Source organism: Budorcas taxicolor, chromosome 17 (assembly GCF_023091745.1).
Source record: "Budorcas taxicolor isolate Tak-1 chromosome 17, Takin1.1, whole genome shotgun sequence".
Taxonomy (NCBI): Eukaryota; Metazoa; Chordata; class Mammalia; order Artiodactyla; family Bovidae; genus Budorcas; species Budorcas taxicolor.
This window is the reverse complement of record NC_068926.1, coordinates 51,916,122-51,934,881: the sequence shown is the minus strand read 5'-3', so window position 1 is coordinate 51,934,881 and position 18,760 is coordinate 51,916,122. Positions and strand designations below refer to the sequence as shown.

The window sequence follows — 18,760 nt, the reverse complement described above, 5'->3', positions numbered from 1 at the left end:
TGGCCTCCCTGACGTTTTGGGAGAATGAAAGGAGAAAATGCGTGTAACGTGTGTGGCACGGCGCACACACCGATACTCACTAGATACTAGTTACTGCTGTTATATCACCATGATTTACATGACCTCTACAAATGGGCTTCCCTGGTGGCTCAGATGCTAAAAAATCAGCCTGCAATCCAGGAGACCTTGGGTCAGGAAGATCCCCTGGAGAAGGGAATGGCAACTCATTCTAGTATTCTTGCCTGGAGAATCCCATGGACAGAGGAGCCTGGTGGGCTACCTTCCATGGGGTCACAAAGAGTCGGACAGGACTGAGGGACTAACATTTTCACACTTTGCAAATGGAACCCCTTCATTTAAATAATGACCTCTGATCCTGGCGTTGCTCTTCTAAAGCAGGCTTGCTCACTCAAAGTCTTGAGGGACCAGGCTAGAAAGATGAAGGTGTGGGAAGGCCAGATGTGATCAGTGAGCACCTGGCATGTTTTGGCCCCATCCCAAGCCATTCACTTCCAAAACTGTGAGGTCTGTGCAAGTCACATCAGTCTCAGATGGAGGCTTGGTTTGGGGCTTTGGTTTCGTATCATGTTGATTTGTCAGTTAATGTGAAAATCTGGGGAAACAAAAGCAGATCAGATGATTAGTTTCTCTGGTCCTTCCTTTTTTTTTTCCTTACCTCCTCACAAAAAAATTAGGATGGGTTTTCCCTGGTGGTTGGTCCAGTGGTTAAGAATCTGCAGTGCAGGGGACGCTGGTTCAATCCCTAGTCTGGGAGGATCCCTTATGCCGCGGAGCAGCTAAGCCTGTCAGCCTAACTGCTGGGCCTGCGTGCCGGGAGCCTGTGCTCAGCACTGGGGGCGGGGGGTGTGTGTGAGGGGAGCCGCTGCAGTGGGGAGCCTGAGAACCGCAGCTCAGTCGCCCCCACTTGCCAAAACTAGGAAAAGCCCCGGGGCAGCAACAAAGACCTAGCACAGCCAATAAGCAAGATAATAAATAAAATATGTTTAAAAAATTACAGAAAAATCCATGCAATGTAAGACTAGCTATTAAAACCATTTAAAAATACACAGTTCAGTGACACTTAGTACTTTCATAATGATGTACAACTATCACCACTGTCTAGTTCCGGAATATTTTTATCACCCCCCAAACAGTTATTCCATTCTGTCCTTCAGCCCCTGGCAACCACTAATCTGGATTCTGTCTCTATGGATTGTCCTATTCTGGACACTTCCTATCAGTGGAATCATGCAATTTGTGGTCTTTTGTGTTTGGCTTCTTTCACTCAGCATAACGTCTTCAAGGTTCATCTACATTGTATCCTGTGTCAGTGTTTCGCTCCTCTTCCTGGCCAAATCATATTCCATCATAATAGATGGACCACATTTTGCTTATCCATTCATCCACTGATAGACACTCGGTGTGGGGGGGTGGGGCGGGTCTTTTCATTCCGTAGGTGTTTCATGAGAGCATCGTGGCTGTGAGTGACAAGCTGACATCCTGCACGTTGACTCTTTACAAAAACATTGTTCAGGATCTACCACCCACCCCATCCAAGTTCCATTACATCTTTAACCTTCGGGATCTCTCACGGGTTTATAACGGTCTTGTCCTCACTAACCCGGAACGGTGAGTTTCGTCTTATCTTACTAAAAGATGCCTCATTGGCATGATAGCTTCTCTTATTCTTTTAAGGCAGAAGAGCTATCAGGAAATGCGATGTGAATGCATATGTCAGTTAATCACCCAGTGTCTTTTTGTTTATGTTAAACGAAGAACAGAGTCAAATGCTTGGTTAAGACTTGAGGCCTCTTGAGCCCTTGAGTTGAAGGTTGCGGAAGCCAAGAGAGGCAGGTGTGTTCAACCCAGAGGTGGGGATGTTATGCCGACCTTTGTTCTCAGTTCTAAAGGTGGAATTTGCCCAGTGGAGCCTTTCATTCATACAACTGAATTGTTTCCAGTTGCCAACTGCTTATATTTTATGTGTCTCTGGGAGAAGTTAACCACAGAGGACAGAGGGATTTAAGTCTTGGTGTAGAAATTTACCCGTGAAAACTAGATGAATTTGTGTATTTACATTAATGTATATTTCGTCTATGTAGGTTATCAGGGATGTCCCAATATTGTGGGTTTACATTATGAATCCACAAAATATTGAAAAATGAATCAGGAACTTTCCGTATGCCCACAGTGACTCTCAGTGCCCTTGAAAGGTTCAGAATGGCAGTTCAGGAGGGGGTCGGTCTGGGTATTTAGGGGTAGAGTGAGGCCTCTTTGCCAGAAACCAGAGAAAGACCCAGAATTGGGGTCAAGTGGAGCTGGTTCTTAGAAAAAGGAGCTGCCAATGGCTCCACAGCTGATGTTAAATTCATAAATTCCAGTGAGGAGGAGTCCCATCAAGTTCTCATGTCATTTACATCACTTGTAGATAATGTTCTTTTTTTTTTCTCTGCAGCAGGAGGAGCTATAAATGACAATGTTACAGTCTTTACATTTAAATTGTTAGTGTCCATTAAGTTTCAGGCTTCCCTGATAGCTCAGTTGGTAAAGAATCCACCTGCAATGCAGGAGACCCCAGTTCAATTCCTGGGTTGGGAAGATCTCCTGGAGAAGGGATAGGCTACCCACTCCAGTATTCTTGGGCTTCTCTTGTGGCTCAGCTGGTAAAGAATTTGCCTGCAATGCGGGAGACCTGGGTTTGGTCCCTGGGTTGGGAAGATCCCCTGGAGAAGGGAAAGGCTACCCACTCCAGTATTCTAGCCTGAAGAATTCCATGGACTTTATAGTCCGTGGGGTTGCAAAGAGTCGGACACTGAGCGACTTTCACTTCACTTCACTTGCTTAAGTTTCAATTAATATGGAACTGGGTGGGGTGGGGGGCAGACTATAGATATGTCCTTTTCTGCACCCTGTATAGTCATCTGAAAACAGTAGCATCCAGCCTGCTCTTCTCTAGATAACTTTGCGGCTAATTTTGCCCCTTCCATCCTGTAGATTCCAGACGGTGACCCAGATGGTAAGAGTCTGGAGGAACGAGTGTCTGAGAGTCTTCCATGACCGGTTGATCAATGAAACAGACAAGGAGCTGGTCAGTACATTGAAAACGTACCAGCAAGTGCAAAAAACAAATAAACAAACAAACGAAAAACACCCAGAACTCAAAACAAACAAACAAAAAGCAAAACTCTAACCACAAAATTTGTCTCTGGGTGAAATGAAAAAGTACAAAACAAAAACCAATATTTTTTTAATGTATTTTTTTATATGGGACTTTACAGAAAAATAGAGACTAACAGTGGAAGTCGATAGATAAAGGAGGGTGGATAGTTAAGTACTTAGCAGCAAAGGGGAAAAAAAATCAAATGCAAATGACTTCAGATAATCCTAGCCGATGCTCTTTTTCTGACAAGTCTCAGCACAAGTGTGGTGTGAGTTTGGGTCCTGAAGTGATCTTGTGTTGTAAGGTCCAGGAGCACATAAGAAACTTGGTCACGGCACATTTTAACGAAGATGTGGAGGCAGTGATGAGGGACCCCATCCTGTTTGGAGACTTCCGGACAGCTCTGCATGAAGAGGAAGCACGCATTTATGAAGATATTCAGGATTATGAGGCAGCCAAGGCTTTGTTCCAGGTGCGGACGGGGCTCACCTCTCCCAGGATTACATTACTTGGGTGCCCAGGAGGTGGAGCTGGGGAGAATGCCGTGCCTGTCTGTAACTTTGGGATATGGGCTTATGTCTGACCCAGTGGTGTCCACGTCCTGTGGTGCATGCGAATGACCTGATGAATTTATTCATTCAGACCCCTGGGACCCATCCTCATGCGTTTCCCTTCATCAAACCCATGGAGGGTGCCAGGGTTCCAGTGCACACCCAACTTAGGGAGTCCCTCATCTGACCCCCTAATGTTCATTTTCATCTTAATTCATAAGGTGAGCCTTGTGGTCATCTTTGACTTACTGCTGGCCAATCACAGACCAGCAGATCGAAATCTTTTTAAAATTTATTTAATTTAATCAGTTTGTTTATTTTGGCCATGCTGTGCGGCATGAGGGTTCTTAGTTCCCTGACCAGGGATAGAACTCATGACCCCTGCATTGGAAGCTCAGTGTCTTACCCACTGGATGCCTGGGATGTCCCACAGTTCGAAATCTTGATTGTGAAAGGTAGTCTTGTGAACCCGAATGATTTAATCATTCCAACCACTATTGACATTCAAAACAGTCTCTCCTCCCTTTTTAATCTCTCCTGCACAGAAGAGAGAGAGAGTCTGTCTCTTAAAAGTCAGTGACCCTTAAAAAAAATTATTTTTGGTCTAAAATTCAGGAAATCCTTGAAGAGTATAATGAAAGCAACACCAAAATGAACTTGGTTCTCTTTGACGACGCTCTGGAGCACCTGACCCGCGTGCACCGCATCATTCGAATGGGCCGAGGCCACGCCCTGCTGGTCGGAGTGGGGGGCTCTGGGAAGCAGTCTCTGGCCAGGCTGGCTGCCTTCACAGCTGGCTATGAGGTGAGCCTAACTCCCTGCTAGAAAGTGGCTTTGCTCTGCGAATTTCTGCAGTTAGTAGTTCCTGCAAAAATTTGAACAGTCTATTACAGATCATAACATGACGCTTTCACAGAGTATCAGATGGTTTTTTTGGGGGGGTGGAAATCGATATTATTTTAACTGAATATTCGAAGCATCTAACTCTTGTATTGTTTTTGGAATATAGAATATGTCAAATCAAGTTCGAGAGTCAAACATGAGCAAGTCCTGTGGTGCATAATGTGTGATGTGTGCTCGTGTAGAGGGGATCTTGGCCCAAACCTCGATGGACCCATTGTTCATCGTCGGTGATGTGCTGGCTGTTGTTTCAATACAACCACCATCCAAAGTTCTGGGCCGTTCTTAGAATCTTCAAAAAACAATTAAACAGAAACAAAAAAAATATTTTTATTGAGATACAATTTCTAGATTGTACAATTCATCCACTTAAGGTATACAATTCAGTAGTTTTTTTATGTTCAAAAGGTTGTGAAACCATCACATTCAATTTCAGAACATTTTCTTCATCTAAAGAAGAAATCCCAAGCTCCGTATCTTCCTGTTCTTCCAGCCCCTCAGCCTGAAGACATCATTAATTTTTCTTTCTCTCTTGACTTTCCTATTCTGGGTTTTTCATACAATAGGATCTCAAAGTATGTGGTCTGTTGTGACGCCTTCTTGCACTTAGCATAATGTTTCCAAACTTCATTCCCATGTCAGTGTTTCATTCCTTATGTGGCTGAATCATGTTCCATTGTATGGTAGACCATGTTTCAGTTATCCATTCATTCATTGACAGTCATTTGGATTATTTCCACTTTTTGACTACTATGAATTACGCTGTTACAAACATTCATGTACAGGATTCTGCAGGGACATATATTTTCATTTGTCTTGGGTGGATGCTAGGAGTGGAGTTGCTGGGTCGTAGGGTAATTCTCTGTTGATCCATCTGAGAAACTGACAGATTGTTTGCCCAAGGGGCTGCACCATTTGATATCCCCCCAGCACTGTGTGAGTGGGGCCCTGTGTCTCTGAACCATCCTTAGACTCTTACAGATAGTCCTACAGTGCCTACAGGTAACTTGCCAGCCTGGTCCATCACTGTGAGACGTGCATCCTGCAATGAGACTCAGTTTTGAAGAAGCGTCAACTCCATTGCTAGAGAAGGCAATGGCACCCCACTCCAGTACTCTTGCCTGGAAAATCCCATGGACAGAGGAGCCTGGTAGGCTGCAGTCCATGGGGTCGCTAGGAGTCAGACACGGCTGAGCGACTTCACTTTCACTTTTCACTTTCATGCATTGGAGAAGGAAATGGCAACCCACTCCAGTGTTCTTGCCTGGAGAATCCCAGGGACAGGGGAGCCTGGTGGGCTGCTGTCTATGGGGTCGCACAGAGTCGGAGACGACTAAAGTGACTTAGCAGCAGCAGCAGCAGCAACTCCACTGCTCACCCTCCCCACACCCTCCTTAGTCCTTTGGTATCTGATTCTGCACTATCCTCGATGCCTCTGTTTTTGCCTATTGTTTTGCTCTGTTTTTATGATTTTTTTTTGAAATTGGGAAGTTAGAGGATTCAAGGGTATATTGACCCATGACACTAGAGTTCGCATTAGAAAGGTGAATTCGTGGTGGAGTGTGCCTCCTTGAAGTGGGAGTGAAAAGGGCCAAGGGACTTCCCTGGTGGCCCAGTGGTTAGGACTCGGCTCGTTTACTGCAGGGGCACGGATTTGATCCCTGGTAGAAAACTGAGATCCCACTTGCCTTGAAGGAGGGCCAAAAAATGCGGGGGTGGGGGGAGCCTGGGGATGGAGGACCAGGGGAGAAGCAAAGGACTTTTAATTTTATCCATAACTTTGTTAAAAATAGGTTTGAAGCAAATATATGAGTTTTGGGTTTTTAGCAAATGTTAAATATGGGTGGTGGGTGCGGTGGCATTCTCTTATTCATTGTATGTGGTTTATTACTCTTTAAAGGAGTTGAGAGTCTTGTCTATTTATTTATGGCTGCCCCGGGTCATCAGACTTTCTCTAGCTGTGAGCGGGGGCTGCTTTCTAGTTGCAATGCATGCGCTTCTCATTGTGGAGTTGTTTGTTGCAGAGCACAGGCTCTAGAGCCCATGGGCTTCAGTCATTGCGGTGCATGTGGAATCTTCCTAGACTAGGGATCTAACCCAGGTTTCCTGAAATTGGCAGGTAGGTTCTTAAACCACTGGACCACTGGGGAACTCCTGTATTTGGTTTATTTTTCAAAATGTCCTCTTTAACAACCAGTCGGTCTCACAACAAAGGATTAAACTGATTTATGCTACCAGCAATGTCCATTTCTCCCTACTCTGCCAACACTGTGTATGGTCATTCTGATATCTGCCAATATTATAGGTGAAATATATCATAGTTTAAATGAGACTTTATTTCTTTGCCAAGTAGTGAAGTTTGAATAGCCGTTTATTTATTTTTTAAATTTATTTATTTAATTGGAGGCTAATTACTTTACAATATTGTAGTGGTTTTTGCTGTACATTGACATGAATTGCCTTTTAATACATTCATTAGACATTTGTCTTTTCCTTCTAGTGAATTGTCTCTATGTGCTTATTGATTTGTGAGAACTCTTTATATAGAAGAGCTGCTGCTGCTGCTGCTGCTAAGTCGCTTCAGTCGTGTCCGACTCTGTGCGACCCCATAGACGGCAGCCCACCAGGCTCCCCCATCCCTGGGATTCTCCAGGCAAGAACACTGGAGTGGGTTGCCATTTCCTTCTCCAATGCATGAAGGTGAAAAGAGAAAGTGAAGTCGCTCAGTCATGTCTGACTCTTAGCGACCCCATGGACTGCAACCTACCAGGCTCCTCTGTCCATGGGATTTTCCAGGCAAGAGTACTGGAGTGGGGTGCCGTTGCCTTCTCTGATATAGAAGAGCAGTCACCATTAATTCAATGAATCTCATTTGTGGTATTTCACAAATATTAACCTTCTGTTGAAAGTATTTCTAAACTAACTTGTTGAAAGTATTTCTAAACTAAGTTGGGTAGTTTAAAAAGTATTTCTAAACTAACCTAAAGGTTGGTGTACGTTTAAAATTAGATAAAATATGTAGTCAAAATCATCTATTATTCAAATGTAATTGATTTCTTTTTATTTTCTACGTTTTTCTATAGGCTAAGACATTAACTTCTGGGCAAGTTGACTTTTCTGTTGATTAGTCCTGGTAAAACTGGGTCGTGGTTGTGCATCTTGAGTTCAAGAAATGACAGAGAGGATGTTGGAGGGACAGAGGAGGAGCAACAGGATGTATTGGGTCATCACTGTGTCCTGGGAAGTGGAGGGGCAGTTGGGTAGGGGGACCAGAGAGCTGCTCATGCCAGGGGTGCCCGGAACTGTCGAGGCCGTGTGGAAGCCACACTTGGGGAGGGTGAAAGGGGTCTGCAGGCAGCAGGTGGAACTGGAGGCCAGATTACATTTGGCTGAAGGGCATCCAAGTTGCCCTGAGTTTGTGGGTGTGACTGTGTGTGAGAGAGTGTGCGGACGTGCAAGTTTGTGTAACTGTGTGTGTGAGAATGTGTATGAATGACCATGACTGTGAAAGTGTGTGACAAACTATGTGTGTGCACATAAACATAAAAGTGTGCTGAGTGTGGGAGTCACCAGGTGAACATGTGTGGCTATGAATGTGCATGACTGGCTGAGTGAGTGTGAAAGAGGCTTTGTGTGTGTGTGTGTGTGTGTGTGTGTGTGTGTGTGTATGTGAATAGAGGTGGAGAGGAGAGAGGACATGAAGGATTTCTCTGTTACCGTAAATCTGAGCTATTTTAAAACGATTGCTCACAGTTAAAACTTCTACACATCTGAGCCGGAGGAAATGCTTGAACAGAAAAGACTTGGCTTATGTGTGTGTCCTATTTCCATTTATATCTATTTTGTGTGTCAGAGGATTTTTGAATTTAATATTTTTTAAATTGCTTCTTGTTCAGTCTTTTTTCTTTACACATCATCTCACAATTTATCTCATTTTAAATGAGCTCACGGTGACTGTGGTGGTGGCTTAGTTGCTAGGTCCTGTCCGACTCTTGCGACCCCATGGACTGTAGCCCGCCAGGCCCCTCTGTCCATGGGGATTCTGTACCCACACCCATTTCCTCTGTTGCATGGCCCATCTCTGCCTTATTTCCTTCCCTATAATTCAAATGACTCTTTTTTTGCCACATCTCATGGCTTGCGGGATCTTAGTTCCCTGACCAGGGATCGAACCCGTGTCCCCTGCAGTGGAAGCAGGGAGTGCTAACCACTGGACTGCCAGGGAAGTCCCATCCGATTACTCACTTTAATGACAGAGGCTGTCCTCTTCACTGCCCCCGCTCCCCTTTTTTCTGCCTTATTCACAGTCCATCTGCAGGAGCCTTGTTCCCTGCACACACTCACCTCGCCCATGTGCGCACCTGCACAGAACATCCACTGTGATTTGTTCGACAAAAAGGAATGTCCGTTTTCTGTCCTGCCCTTCTCACTCAACCGTATTTTGTGAAAATGGCCCCGGTCACCCAGCTCTGTGGTCCTGGCCCCTCTCTGATGCTGGCTCAGCTGGGAGCCGTCGTCTCCCTCTGCACTTACCTGGAGACCCTCCCTCGGGCCAGTGGTCTCACGGGGATGCTGTGCTCCGTGTCCGCAGGTGTTTGAGATCCTCCTGAGCCGGGGCTACTCTGAGAACAACTTCCGGGACGACCTGAAGAACCTTTACCTGAAACTTGGCATTGAGAACAAGATGATGATCTTCCTGTTCACGGATGCCCATGTGGCTGAGGAGGGTTTCCTGGAGCTCGTCAACAACATGCTCACCTCAGGTACCGGGACGCTGGTCTCACATAAGCTTTGCTGGTCTCTGCAGCTCAGCTTTCAGCGGAGGCTATCTGATAAGCATTACCTTTTAAGCACACTTCCTACCTACACAGGAGGTATTATTCAAGCTCTCACAGCTGGGTAGGAGCCAGCAGGTGCATCCCAGGCTGAGGGTCCAGTGTCTATGGTGGATGAAGCAGGATGTGGATTGATCATACCTGGGGTAGTGTCAGAGCCACCCTTAAACCACATTCAGATTAGAATGAATGCGAAGTGATTCACCAAAGGAAAAAAGGGACCTCTGACTAGAAAGAGGGGAGTGGACAGGGGCCAGGGACCCAAAGAGCCGAACTCCACTTTCCAGTCCGGCACCAAGGAAACCTTTCCCCGGGTCTTAGCTTCAGTGCCTGGCTGATCCCCCTCCTCGGCAGTCTCCTGTCTGCTGAGTGCCTGGGGCGTCTTACCATCCCGGCTGCTTATGGGCATTTAGTACACACGTCCTGGGGTTGGCAGCGGACTTTCCCTGCGTGGGTCACAAACTTGTAATTGGGATGTGAATGTCAGACCTATTCTCTACCTGTAAATCCCATTGCACGGCTTGGGGTATATTTCCTTTGGAGACTGAGTGGGGTCCCCAGGGGTCTGTACCCCATATGATGCAAGTCAAATAGGTCTGAAGCCCTTTTGCTTTGCTGCACCATGAAGACTTTGCATCTCATCCTTGATACGAATGACATTAGGAGCGGGGATAATTCTATTCTTTGTTGTGGAGGATGTTCTGGGTATTATGGGCTGTTAGCAGCATCCCTGGCCTCTATTCACTAGATGACACTAGTTCCATCCCCAACACACACACACACACACACACACACACACACACACACACACACACGCACACATTGGACAACCAAAAATGTCTCCAGACACTGCATATCTCTTCAGTTAAGTTCAGCATCTCAGTCATTCAATTGCTCTTTGCAACTCCATGGACTGCAGCACACCAGGCTTCCCTGTCCATCACCAACTCCCAGAGCTTACCCAAACTCATGTCCATTGAGTCGGTGATGCCATCCAACCATCTCATTCTCTGTTGTCCCCTTCTTCCACCTTCAATCTTTCCCAGCATCAGGGTCTTTTCCAGTGAGTCAGCTCTTCACTTCAGGTGGCCAAAGTATTGGAGTTTCAGCTTCAGCACCAGTCCTAATGAATATTCAGGACTGATATCCTTTAGGATTGACTGGTTGGATCTCCTTGCAGTCCAAGGGACTCTCAAGAGTCTTCTCCAACACCACAGTTCAAAAGCATCAATTCTTAGGCACTCAGCTTTGTTTATAGTCCAACTCTCACATCCATACATGACCACTGGAAAAACCATAGCTTTGAGTATATGGACCTTTGTTGGCAAAGTAATGTCTCTGCTTTTTAATATGCTGCTTTTAATATAGGTTGGTCATAACTTTTCTTCCAAGGAGTAAGCGTCTTTTAATTTCATGGCTGCAGTCACCATCTGCAGTGATTTTGGAGCCCAAAGAAATAAAGTCTGTCGCTGTTTCCATTGTTTCCCCATCTATTTGCCATGAAGTGATGGGACCAGATGCCATGATCTTAGTTTTCTGGATGTTGAGTTTTAAGCCAACTTTTTCCTCTTCTCTTTCATTTTCATCAAGAGGCTCTTTAGTTCTTCTTCACTTTCTGCCGTAAGTGTGGTGTCATCTGCCTATCTGAGGTTATGGATATTTCTCCCAGCAATCTTGATTCCAGCTTATGTTTCATCCAGCCCAGCGTTTTGCATGGTGTACTCCGCATATAAGTTAAATAAGCAGGGTGACAATATACAGCCTTGATGTACTCCTTTCCTGTTTTAGAACCAGTCTGTTGTTCCATGTCCAGTTCTAACTGTTGCTTCTTGACCTGCATACAGATTTCTCAGGAGGCAGGTTAGGTGGCTTGGTATTCTCATCTCTTGAAGAATTTTCCAGTTTGTTGTGATCCACACAAAGGCTTTTGCATAGTTGATAAAACAAAAGTAGACGTTTTTTTGAAACTCTCTTGCTTTTTCGATGATCCAGTGGATGTTGGCAATTTGATCTCTGGTTCCTTTGCCTTTTCTAAATCCAGCTTGAACATTTGGAAGTTCATGGTTCACATACTGTTGAAGCCTGGCTTGGAGAATTTTGAGCATTACTTTGCTAGCATGTGAGATGAGTGCAATTGTGCGGTAGTTTGAGCATTCTTTGGCATTGCCTTTCTTTGGAATTGGAATGAAAACTGACCTTTTCCAGTCCTGTGGCCACTGCTGAGTTTTCCAAATTTGCTGGCATATTGAGTGCAGCACTTTCACAGCATCATCTTTTGTCTCTTGGGGATATTTCTTGGGGAGGGCAAAATTTTCCCTTTGAGAACCCCTGCTCTGATGTTGAGAACCCCTGCTCTGATGTTGAGAACTCCAGCTCTGATGCTTACATTAACCCACCCAGGTAAGTAGCAGGCGTTTGTTATTTCCATTTCATGGATGAGGAGACTGAGGTCCAAAGGGATTTGCACACACGGTGAGTGAGCCTTGGGTCTCAGAGCCGGGACCCAAGCCCTGCTCTTCAGACTCAGCAGCGGCTGCTCTTTGGTGACACCGTGTGTGTTCAGATGCTCAGTCATGTCTGACTCTTTGCGACCCCGTGGCCTGTGCTCCTGCCATTTCAGTGCCTCAAGAAATAACCTGAGACTGAACAAAATGCTGGCCTTTGTTTTCTAGGCATCGTACCCGCACTTTTCCCAGATGAGGAAAAGGAGTCTATCCTCAGTCAGATTGGGCCAGAGGCTCTGAAGCAAGGGACAGGCCCTGCCAAGGAGTCTGTGTGGCAGTACTTCGTGAACAAGAGTGCCAACAACCTGCACATCGTCCTGGGCATGTCGCCGGTGGGGGACACCCTGAGGACCCGCTGCAGAAATTTCCCAGGTGCCCTGGAGCAGAGCCTGCAAATCCTTCTTCCCCTTCAGTAGGGCATATGCTTTGGGTGAGGGAGTGACACGCATCTTGAGGTTCCACGGTTCCACCAGCCAAGTGACCCATGACATGGTCGTTAGGTTGAGTGTTGAGTCCTGCCATGTAGGATGAGCCTGGAGCCACCACTCAACAATCGCCAACCAGCTCTTGTGTTGCAGATGGATGGCTGTGCCCTTCTTTTTTTACTTTAAATTTTCAAAGAAATTTTAAATATTGATTTATTTTGACTGTGCTGTGTCTTCGTGGCAGTGAATGGGTTTCTTTAGTTGTGGTGCCTGAGGGCTTAGTTGCCCCAAGGCGTATGGGATCTTAGTCCCCCCACCAGGGATTGAACCCTCGTCCCCTGCATTGGCAGGTGGATTCTTAACCACTGAACCTTCAGGGAAGTTCTGGCTGATGTCCTTCTAACATGAGGAAAAGCTCACAGTCCCAGCCTCAAGGCCCATAATGTACACGATATAGCTCTCTGCTCCCTTCTATTTGGAAAATTCTGGCATCCTCATGGAAGTAGCAGACCTGTCCCTAGAATGGGGGGGGGGGGCAGTTTTGCTCCTCAGGGGACACTGGTCAATGCCTGGAGACATTTTTGGTTGTCACAACTTGGTGGGGTGGGCTATGTATAATTGGTATCTAGCAGATAGAGAACGGGTGTTGCCAAACACCCCACAATGCACAGACAGCCCCACCACTGAGGATTATCCGGTCAAATGTCAATAGTGCCAAGGCTGAGAAACCCTGTTTTGATCGTTGTTTTTGGACATGTCCATCTCATTCACCAATTTGTTGGGTCCCAAAGACTGTATCCATGTTCCCATGGGTCTCGGAGTAGCAGAGGGATCATCTCTTTTATCTCTCTCTCTTTGCAAGGTCTGGTAAATAACACTGGTATTGACTGGTTCATGCCCTGGCCCCCTCAAGCTCTGCATGCAGTTGCTAAGTCATTTTTAGGTAAGTGGCAGCTAATACCAGGACCACATTAACAGTACGGGTCCGTGCTCAGTCGTGAAGTCACATCCGACTCGCTCTGATCCCAGCGAATATAGCCCACCAGGCTCCTCTGTGGGATTCTCCAGGTAAAGATACTATATATTAACAGTACAACAATTTGTTATCCTTTTTCAGACTTTGAATTTTGGTCCAGTAGATTCCATGGTCACAAATCATATTTGTTAGTGTGTTTTGGTTCATATTGTGTTTTAGTCCAAAGAGACGTCAGGGGATTTACAAAGATAATGCAGAATAAGAATTGATCAGGCATCATAGAAAGTAGAGGTCAGCAAATCATGGTCTGCAGGCCAAATTCAGCCCCTTGCTTGTCTTAGTAAATGAAGTTTTATTGAAACACGTAATAAACATAATGTTTATGGCTGCTTTTATGCTACAACCACAAAGTTGAGTAATGGCCACAGAGACTGTATGGCCCGCACAGCCTAAAAATTTACTATTTGGTTCTTAAAAAAAATTTTTTTTTATTGGAGTATGGTTGCTTTACAATGTTGTGTTAGTTTCTACTGTAGAGCAAAGTGAATCAGCTATACATATACATCTATCTTCTCTTTTTTGGATTTCCTTCCCATTTAGGTCACCACAGAGCATTGAGTAGAGTTCCCTGAGCTATACAGTTGGTTCTCATGGTTGTTTAGAGAAAATGTGTGCTGACCCCAAGGATGTCTGAAAAACCTTTTGGTAAACTGATTATCCATCAGTGTGGAATTTGCTCTACAGATTCAACCCCCTAAGGCCTTGGTTATTAATTGTAATCTTCAAAATAAGAAAGTGTTAGTCACTTAACTGTGTCTGACTCTTTGTGACCCTGTGCATTGTAGCCTGCCAGGCTCCTCTGTCCACGTTTCCAGGCAAGAATTCTGGAGTGGGTTGCCATTCCCTTCTCCAGGAGATCTTCCCAACCCAGGGATCAAACCCATGTCTCCTGGTCTCCTGCATTGCAGGCAGATTCTTTACCATCTGAACCACCAGGGAAGCCCTCAAACCAATCAATTCATCCTTAGGGAAAAACTTTTTATCTGGACCTAAGTTGAGCAGCTTTATGATACTGGGTGATCCTGTAAATAGCTTTAGCCTTATAAATGCATATCCAATAAGTAAATAACTAGTCCCACTTTACAGACAGATTGCAGTTTTTTGGAGAAGGAGGCTAAAAGAATATGACTCTTTTCTGATGATATAACTCAAATATCAGCAAACTTTTTCTGTAAATGTTGCTGCTGTGAAGTCGCTTGGTTGTGTCCGACTCTGTGCAACCCCATAGACGGCAGCCCACCAGGCTCCTCTGTCCCTGGGATTCCCCAGGCAAGAAAACCCGGAGAATGACTAGATGATAAATATTTTTGGCATTGTGGGTCATATGGTCTCTGTTGCAATTACTCAGTTTCACCATTGCATCATGAAAGCGGCTATAGACAATCTGTAAGTCAATGGGCATGGCTGTGTGCCAGCAAAACTTCATTTACAAAAATGGGCAGTGGGCCAGATTTGTCCTGGGGGCTCCAGTTGCCAGCTCTGATATAGATGTTCCTTAGCTTTCATTGGACTTTCCTTGTGGCTCAGACAGTTAAGAATCTGCCCGCAATGCAGGAGACCCAGGTTCGACCCTGGGTCAGGAAGATCCCCTGAAGGAGGGCATGGTAACCTACTACAGTATTCTTGCCATGGACAGAGGAGCCTGGCGGGCTACAGTCCATGGGGTCTCATAAAGAGCTGGACACAACTGACTGACTGACACTTTCACTGTCTTTTCACTAGCTTTCATAGGCTTTTTAGCCATGTCTGTGCCTTAGTACTTAGCTGCTTTCAGTATTCAGTGGTTAAGCATCATAAATAATGGTGCATGGAATTTACTTAGAATTATTCTCTTAGGATACATCCCTGAAATTGGAATGACTGTGCCCAATAAGTATGCATATTTGTGAGGCAAAGCTTTCCATGCATGCTGTAAAATTGGCCCATGAACTGTGGTTTGGTGACCCCTGGTATAATTCAGGATCAAATATGCAGAATCTGGATGAATGCCTACTTTTGGTCATACTTCCTTCCTTCATTGTTGAGGTGAAAGTATTTTGTAATCTGTGAGATAATTCAAGTTGATGTGGTTTTGGCACTGGAAGTGATTATTAATTTTTCAGCAGACATATAGGAAGGCCTGAGCTCAGATGCTCAGTCATGTCTGACTCTTTGTGATGCCCTAAGCTCCCCTGTCCATGGGATTCTCCTGGAAAGAATACTTGAGTGGGGTGCCATGCCCTCCTCCAGGGAATCTTTCCAACCCAGGGATTGAACCTGCATCTCTTATGTCTCTTGCATTGGCAGGTGGGTTCTTTACCCCTGGCACCACCTGGGAGGCCCCATAGGAAGATCTACCTCGTGCCAAATATGTGTTGGGCACAGGGAATACAGCAGGGGCACTGGGTAAAATTCTTTCCTGGTATCTCAAGCCCCTCTCCCAACACTGTGTTAGCCTTTAGCAAGATAGACCTTCCTACATAGGGAAAGAAAATTGGCTTTCTGTGTTCTTAGAGAAATTGCCAGAGTATCAGTCATTTCAGTTCCATCGCTCAGTCTTGTCCAACTCTTTGCGACCCCATGGACTGCAGCACGCCAGGCCTCCCTGTCCATCACCAACTCCCGGAGTTTACCCAAACTCATGTCCATTGAGTCGGTGATGCCATCCAACCATCTCATCCTCTGTTGTCCCCTTCTCCTCCTGCCTTCAATCTTTCCCAGCATCAGGGTCTTTTCCAATGAGTCAGCTCTTCGCATCAGGTGGCCAAAGTGTTGGAGTTTCAGCTTCAGCATCAGTCCTTCCAATGAATATTCAGAACTGATCTCCTTTAGGATGAACTGTTTTGAAAAAACCAGGAAAGCCACTGACACGTGATAATTGCTTTTCTCTTTTTTGTTAAAGCATTTTTATACTGTATTTTATTGTGGTAAAAAATATGCAAAATTTACCATTTTAACTATTTTAAACCATTCTAAGTGTGCACTGTTATACTTTTTAATACTCACAATGTTATGCAATTGGTATCACCGTCTATCTCCAGAACATTTTTCATTTTTAAAACGCAAACTGTGTCCCCATTAAACACTCAATCCCTGTTCTCCCACCCGCAGCCCCACCCTCCACCCCTGGGAACCTCTAATTTACTTTCTGCCACTAATTTGCCAATTCTAGATGTTTCATGTGTCTTTTTATGGCTGGCTTCTTTTACTCTGCATGTTTTCCAGGTTTATCCATGTTGCTGCATGTATCAGAATTTCCTTCTTTAAGGCTCAGTAATACTCCATTTATGGACAGGCCGTATTTTGTGTATCCACCCATCTGTTGATAGACACTTCTGGCTGCTGTGAAGAGTGCTGCTATGAACATTGCCTGTGTCTGTCTTTCACCTCTTTTGGGAATGTGCTTAGGAGTGGAACTGTTGGGTCACATGGGAATTCTCTGTTTAACTCTTTGAGGAACTGCTTGTCTCCTTTCTTTATGAACCACCCTTTTCCTTTCGTTCCTCTTCAGGGACTAATCAGATGATCCCAGCAGAAAATCTAGAAGATCTGGTAGAACATGTTGTTTTGGTCCATGAATCCGTGGGTGAATTCAGCAAACAATTCCTGCAGAAACTGAGGCGCTGCAACTATGTGACTCCGAAGAACTACCTGGATTTTATTAACACGTATTCAAAATTACTGGATGAGAAAACTCAGTATAATATAGGTAAGACTTGGGAGGGGGATGGGACGATTCACAGAAATTGTTATTCCTTACAAGTAAGGATCCCAGTGCTGATGTTTTCCTTAAGCAGATGTTTTCTTAGCAAGATCGAGCATACTTAGACTGAGGCAAAGCCGAAAAGTACATTTTGGATTTTGCACCTCAAAATGATATGTGTGGGTAGGCAGAGCCCTGGCATGCATTTATTTTTGTTTTTCTGTGTTGGGCCATACACTGTAAGCTCTAAATTTGCATTCCATTAGAGATACTGTTTAATGAGAGCAAGCGCTTCTCTGTTGGAAAACTTTTTAAAAAATTCTCTGGTTCTGGCTGTTGGTCAAATGAAGCACTGTTTTCAGAAGTATATTCATTTTGGAAGTCAAAGTGTTAGTCACTCAGTCATGTCTGACTGTTTTGCAACCCCAAGGACTATAATCCACCAGACTCCTCTGTCTGTGGCATTCTCCAGGCAAGAATACTGGAGTGGGTTGCCATTCAGAGATGCCACCCCCAAAATGGCAATGGAGGTGCTGAGAGATGCTTGATATCTCATGATGATTTTATTTAACTTTTTTGTCCTGTGAGCCCAAGTTGGGTGAATCTCTCTGCATTGTGTGTAGTTGGATGTGTTGAGAACAGAGCCCCCTCAAGGGTGAATACCGGTGTTCCCTTTCTTCAGCTCAGTGCAAGCGTCTGGAGGGAGGCCTGGACAAGCTGAAGGAGGCCACCATCCAGCTGGATGAGCTGAACCAGAAGCTGGCTGAGCAGAAGATCGTGCTGGCAGAGAAGTCGGCTGCCTGCGAGGCCCTGCTGGAGGAGATCGCCACAAATACGGCCATAGGCAAGTGTGGGGCCAGCTCTGGGGATCTGGACTGCCACCAAAAAACCCCCAAACAGGACAGGGCTCCATTGCATGACAGCCCTGGGAAGCTACTTGTAGGAACTGGCATGTTTTGACCTACCCATTGCTATTTTTTTTTGAAGATTTATTTTTTTTATTCTTATTTTTTGGCTGCAGTGGGTCTTAACTATGGCACCCAGGCTTTCTCCAGTTGTGGTTCGTAGGCCTAGCTGCCCTGCAATGTGTAGGATCTTAGTTCCCTGACCAGGGATCAAACCTACATCCCCTGCATTGGAAGGCAGACTCTGAACCACTGGGCCACCACGGAAGTCTCAAACTGGGTGCTTTAAAACAGACATTGACTTATCCTCACTGTTCTGGAGGATAGAAGTCTGAAATGAAGGTCTTGGCAGGACCTTGCTCCCGCCAAAGGCCCCAGGGAGGACCCTTCCGGCCTCTTCCAGCTTGTAGCGGTGGCCAGGAGTCCTGAGTGTTCTTTGGCTTGTGAACGCATTCCTCCAGCTTCTGCCTCCACCATCACATGACGTTCCCCCCTGTGTCTCCGTGTCTTCACGTGGCCTTCTTATAAGGACACAGTTGTTGGATTTAGGATCTACCCTAACCCAGTATGACCTTGTGTTAACTAATTATATCTACAAAGACTCTCTTTCCAAATAAGGTGACAGTCTGTGGTTCTGAGTGGCATGGATTCTGATGGGGGCACTATTCAAGCTGGTACACCTACTCCATGCCAAGCTTTGTTCTAAATGTGGGGTCACAGCCCCTGGAAAGAAGCTTACATTCTAGTGAGTGAAGCTAATTC

The 18,760-nt window shown here is 45.4% G+C and overlaps 1 protein-coding gene across 1 annotated transcript in view; it reads left to right on the top strand.

Moving 5' to 3' along the window:
- DNAH10 (dynein axonemal heavy chain 10) overlaps positions 1 to 18,760 on the top strand; it is a 159,102-nt gene that overhangs the window by 98,944 nt on the left and 41,398 nt on the right. Inside the window, exons 48-56 of the mRNA XM_052654682.1 lie at positions 1,457 to 1,629; positions 2,995 to 3,088; positions 3,465 to 3,632; positions 4,327 to 4,515; positions 9,203 to 9,374; positions 12,119 to 12,322; positions 13,238 to 13,318; positions 16,902 to 17,099; positions 17,776 to 17,937. Coding sequence (XP_052510642.1) covers positions 1,457 to 1,629; positions 2,995 to 3,088; positions 3,465 to 3,632; positions 4,327 to 4,515; positions 9,203 to 9,374; positions 12,119 to 12,322; positions 13,238 to 13,318; positions 16,902 to 17,099; positions 17,776 to 17,937 — 1,441 coding nt within the window. The remainder of the gene's footprint in view (positions 1 to 1,456; positions 1,630 to 2,994; positions 3,089 to 3,464; positions 3,633 to 4,326; positions 4,516 to 9,202; positions 9,375 to 12,118; positions 12,323 to 13,237; positions 13,319 to 16,901; positions 17,100 to 17,775; positions 17,938 to 18,760) is intronic.